General features: G+C 28.5%; 1 protein-coding gene across 3 annotated transcripts in view; it reads right to left on the bottom strand.

Annotated features, from left to right (window-relative positions):
* Nucleotides 1-1534: 1534 nt before the first annotated feature.
* Nucleotides 1535-5847, bottom strand: part of LOC120420904 (uncharacterized) — a 7981-nt gene continuing 3668 nt past the window's right edge. For all 3 annotated transcript variants that reach the window (XR_005605914.1, XM_039584025.1, XM_039584026.1), the window contains one exon: nt 1535-2412. Coding sequence is in view for 2 of the 3 variants with exons in the window: in XM_039584025.1 (XP_039439959.1) it covers nt 1867-2412 (546 nt within the window). In the remaining variant the exon portion in view is untranslated. The remainder of the gene's footprint in view (nt 2413-5847) is intronic.

The raw sequence follows: 5847 nt of genomic DNA on the forward strand, positions 1-5847 counted from the left end.
ACATACATGTAAATCGGCAAAAATGTCAGAGGTTGGTTTGAGCACAAACTTAAACTTTATTTTAAATCTGTTTTCAGGACATTAAAATATACAATTTCAACTATAAACTAAATAAATTTGAAGACATTTGGTTGTATCATTGCCGAGATACAGCTATATGAAGTTAGCATTTTCAAAAAACGGGTGCCACGATATCTCAACACTGCATTGACCAAATCGGCTCAAAATTTTGGTAAAGACTCGTTAAACCGGTCCTGTGTGCATGACGAAGGGCGATTTTTAAAAAGTTTTTCATATTAAAAATCGGAAGTTTTCGTTTTTTGTATTTTTAAAAATGCAAAATTTTAAAATTGGGCTTCGTCATGCACACGAGATATGTCTTGCAAGTCTTCACCCAAAATTTCAGCCAATTTGGCCCATCCCATCTCGAGATATCGTGGCACCCGTAAATCAACTCTGTGTTCAGAGAAAAACGCTCGCGAAGTTTGACAGTTCGCTTTGCGCATGGCAAAATTTTCAGATTAAATCGTCTGTAACTTACTTAAATCATAAAATATCTTCATGAAACTTTCAGGAGTGATTGAAAATCATCTTTTCAGGTGTTTTAATAAATTTTCTGTATTATGCAATTTTGTGATTTTTTACATGTATGTAACCCTTTAAGCCATTTTGCATCATTGGTTTCTCTATACAAGTCTCCATACAATGCTGAGTTATGCCTTGAATAGAAAAGTACTAAAAAATATTTTAAAATCTTACCCGAGCAGACGGAAATAACATGGGAATAAAATTTTTTGATATTTCAAAATACTAGGCCAATAACATTTAATGTTATTTACAACAAGATTTGTTATTCGTCGACATGATTTTTGCCTTCCTCATTGAGGTAAGGCTATAATCCTGCTTTAAAAATGAACTTTGTATAAAAACGTCGTAGACCCACCTTCATGTATACATTAGGGTGGGTACGTTTTTCAAAAAGTTCTCGGATCAAGTTTTAGTATGGTTCCTCTTGTAGGGCATGCCCATAGAGACTTTCATGCCAAATATCAGCTCATTTGGTTGTAAACTGGCTGCGCGCATCAGGGTTAAAGTTTACATGGAAATTACTATGGGAAATTGGAACTTTTTGTTCAAACGCTCCTACAGGTCTGGGAAAATCACGCGCCAACTTCTGGTATGGTCAGGCCTATGGGGAATGGTCTGGAGAACACTTTTCCCGAAGAGAGCATGTGGATTCGTTGTCCCTAGACCTGGCGCATCGACAAACAATCCGATGTCTCCGGAATCAACGGTTTTCCTTCAAAAAGCATCACATTTTCCTTAGCATGCTATGAAAACTTGATGAACACCGCGACGCCATACGTCAGGCAGCTAGTTATTTTCCCAGACCTGTAGGAGCGTTTGAACAAAAAGTTCCAATTTCCCATAGTAATTCCCATTTAAACTTTAACCCTGATGCGCGCAGCCAGTTTACAACCAAATGAGCAGATATTTGGCATGAAAGTCCCTATGGGCATGCCCTACAACACGGAACAAAATCCGGTTTGCGGAATCGCAAACTTTGCTTCCGATTTGCTCTACCAATCGCAAACCTCCGTTTACACCCGTCAGCAGGAAGCATTGCTTCCAATATCGCAAACGGTGATTTTCGATATCGCAAACGTAACGCCGTAACGCATGCCTGCCAAAAGTACGCAGCACGCAGCCACTACAATATTTACTGTTTTGAATTGACCGTTGCTTTTCAAATTTTGGATGGAAATAAGAAGAAGAAGAAGTTTCAATGTTTTGATTTATTTATTCATAATTCAAAACAAAATCAAAGCAATTGTGTGAGTGGTTTACTACGGAATTTTGATTCTATCAGTCGTCGATTGTTCTGATAAGGTCGTCCTGGATGTCCGCGGGGCTGCAGGTTACTGCTGGGCGTCGGTGCAGCCGTTGGCATGTTACTCCCCGTGACGTGAGTCCCGGTGCCAGCAGTAGGAGAAGAAGGTGGCGTGGCCGAAATGCACTCGTTGCTGCTCTACTTGCCAAAGTCTTTGTGGCCTGCACCGCGGCAACTATGTTTTCGGTAATGATTGTACAGGTCCTTCTCATGCTCGGTGACGTTGGCGGCGGTGCCACCCGGATAGAGGTGCTGAGACCGGTGCAGCGTGCTCGGGTCGTCGATGTGGCTAATTTCCAGCGTCGCGCAACGAGCTTGCACGTCCCTTGAGCGGATTCGCGTACCGCCAGAAGTTCTGCTCGTCCTGGAGGTTGACCGCCGAACTTCACCTCGAGAATCGACTTGAGCGGAGTGACCTCCACTAGAAGACCGTCTGCCTGGAACAAGTTCCCAGAATCTCCGCCATCAGTCGGATCTGTGAAGGTGTTTGTCGAACTCACGGTGCAATTGCGAGCCGTAGACTGCGAAAGAGAACACCAAATTATATTTCAATATTATCGTTTCTCGACTTTTCTAGAATGAAAAAAAGAACTCTGAAATTCTAACATTTTAATTGATTCTCAAAAATTCTCAAAAATTCTCAAAAACTCTCTAAAATTCTCAAAAATTCTCAAACACTCTCTAAAATTCTCAAAAATTCTCAAAAGTTCTCAAAAATTCTCAAAATTTCTCAAAAATTTCCAATTTTTTTTTAAAATTCTCAAAAAATTTCCAAAAATTCTCAAATTTTTTTAAAAAATCTAAAATTTCTCAAAAATTTCAAAATTCTCAAAAAATCTCAAAAACTCTCTAAAACTCTTTAAAATTCTCTAAAATTCTCTAAAATTCTCAAAAATTTTCAAAAATTCTCAAAAATTCTCAAAAATTCTCAAAAATTCTCAAAAATTCTCAAAAATTCTCAGAAATTCTCAAAAATTCTCAAAAATTCTCAGAAATTCTCAAAAATTCTAAAAAATTCCCAAAAAATCTTTAAAATTCTCAAAAAATTTCAAAAATTCTCAAAAAATTTAAAAAATTCTCAAAAATTCTCAAAAAATTCCAAAATTCTCAAAAATTCTCAAAAACTCTCTAAAATTCTTTAAAATTCTCTAAAATTCTCAAAAATTCTCAAAAATTCTCAAAAATTCTCAAAAATTCTCAAAAATTCTCAAAAATTCTCAAAAATTCTCAAAAATTCTCAAAAATTCTCAAAAATTCTCAAAAATTCTCAAAAATTCCCAAAAAATCTTTAAAATTCTCAAAAAATTTCAAAAATTCTCAAAAAATTTCAAAAATTCTCAAAAAATTTCAAAAATTCTCAAAAAATTTAAAAAATTCTCTCTAAAATTCTTTAAAACTCTCTAAAATTCTCAAAAATTCTCAAAAAATTTCAAAAATTCTCAAAATTTTTCAAAAATTCTCAAAAATTTCAAAAATTCTCAGAAATTCTCAAAAATTCTCAAAAATTCTCAAAAATTCTCAAAAATTCTCAAAAATTCTCAAAAATTCTCAAAAATTCTCAAAAATTCTCAAAAAATTCCCAAAAAATCTTTAAAATTCTCAAAAAATTTCAAAAATTCTCAAAGATTCTCAAAAATTCTCAAAGATTCTCAAAAATTCTCAAAAATTCTCAAAAATTCTCAAAAATTCTCAAAAATTCTCAAAAATTCTCAAAAAATCTCAAAAATTCTCAAAAATTCTCAAAAATTCTCAAAAATTCTCAAAAATTCTCAAAAATTCTCAAAAATTCTCAAAAATTCCCAAAAAATCTTTAAAATTCTCAAAAAATTTCAAAAATTCTCAAAAATTCTCAAAAATTCTCAAAAATTCTCAGAAATTCTCAAAAATTCTCAAAAATTCTCAAAAATTCCCAAAAAATCTTTAAAATTCTCAAAAAATTTCGAAAATTCTCAGAAATTCTCAAAAATTCTCAAAAATTCTCAAAAATTCTCAGAAATTCTCAAAAATTCTCAAAAATTCTCAAAAATTCCCAAAAAATCTTTAAAATTCTCAAAAAATTTCAAAAATTCTCAAAAAATTTAAAAAATTCTCAAAAATTCTCAAAAAATTTCAAAATTCTCAAAAATTCGCAAAAACTCTCTAAAATTCTTTAAAATTCTCTAAAATTCTCAAAAATTCTCAAAAATTCTCAAAAATTCTCAAAAATTCCCAAAAAATCTTTAAAATTCTCAAAAAATTTCAAAAATTCTCAAAAAATTTCAAAAATTCTCAAAAAATTTCAAAAATTCTCAAAAAGTTTCAAAAATTCTCAAAAAATTTAAAAAATTCTCTCTAAAATTCTTTAAAATTCTCTAAAATTCTCAAAAATTCTCAAAAAATTTCAAAAATTCTCAAAAATTTTCAAAAATTCTCAAAAATTCTCAAAAATTCTCAAAAATTCTCAAAAATTCTCAAAAATTCTCAAAAATTCTCAAAAATTCTCAAAAATTCTCAAAAATTCTCAAAAATTCTCAAAAATTCTCAAAAATTCTCAAAAATTCTCAAAGATTCTCAAAAATTCTCAAAAATTCTCAGAAATTCTCAAAAACCCTCCAAAATTCTCTAAAATTCTCAAAAATTCTCAAAAATTCTCAAAAAAATTCTCAAAAATTCTCAAAAATTCTCAAAAATTCTCAAAAATTCTCAAAAATTCTCAAAAAATCTCAAAAATTCTCAAAAGTTCTCAAAAATTCTCAAAAATTCTCAAAAATTCTCAAAATTTCTCAAAAATTTCCAAAAATTCTTTAAATTCCCAAAAAATTTCCAAAAATTCTCAAAAAAATTTGAAAAATCTCAAAAATTCTCAAAACATTTCAAAATTCTCAAAAAATCTCAAAAACTCTCTAAAATTCTTTAAGATTCTCTAAAATTCTCTAAAATTCTCTAAAATTCTCAAAAATTCTCAAAAATTCTCAAAAATTCTCAAAAATTCTCAAAAATTCTCAAAAATTCTCAAAAATTCTCAAAAATTCTCAAAAATTCTCAAAAATTCTCAGAAATTCTCAAAAATTCTCAAAAATTCCAAAAAAATCTTTAAAATTCTCAAAAAAATTCAAAAATTCTCAAAAAATTTAAAAAAATCTCAAAAATTCTCAAAAAATTTCATAATTCTCAAAAATTCTCAAAAACTCTCTAAAATTCTCAAAAATTCTCAGAAATTCTCAAAAATTCTCATAATTCTAAGAAATTCTTAAAAATTCTCAAAAATTCTCAAAAACTCTCTAAAATTCTCAAAAATTCTCAAAAAGTCTCAAAAATTCTCAAAAATTCTCAAAAATTCTCAAAATTTCTCAAAAATTTCCAAAAATTCTTCAAAATTCTCAAAAAATTTCCAAAAATTCTCAAAAAATTTAAAAAATACTCAAAAAATTTCAAAATTCTCAAAAACTCTCTAAAATTCTTTAAAATTCTCTAAAATTCTCAAAAATTCTCAAAAATTCTAAATTCTAAAATTCTAAAATTCTAAAATTCTAAAATTCTAAAATTCTAAAATTCTAAAATTCTAAAATTCTAAAATTCTAAAATTCTAAAATTCTAAAATTCTAAAATTCTAAAATTCTAAAATTCTAAAATTCTAAAATTCTACAATTCTAAAATTCTAAAATTCTAAAATTCTTAAATTCTAAAATTCTAAAATTCTAAAATTCTAAAATTCTAAAATCCAAAAATTCTAAAATTCTAAAATTCTAAAATTCTAAAATTCTAAAATTCTAAAATTCTAAAATTCTAAAATTCTAAAATTCTAAAATTCTAAAATTCTAAAATTCTAAAATTCTAAAATTCTAAAATTCTAAAATTCTAAAATTCTAAAATTCTAAAATTCTAAAATTCTAAAATTCTAAAATTCTAAAATTCTAAAATTCTAAAATTCTAAAATTCTAAAATTCTAAAATTCTAAATATTCTAAAATTCTAAAA

Source organism: Culex pipiens, chromosome 2 (genome assembly GCF_016801865.2).
Source record: "Culex pipiens pallens isolate TS chromosome 2, TS_CPP_V2, whole genome shotgun sequence".
NCBI classification, from domain to species: Eukaryota; Metazoa; Arthropoda; class Insecta; order Diptera; family Culicidae; genus Culex; species Culex pipiens.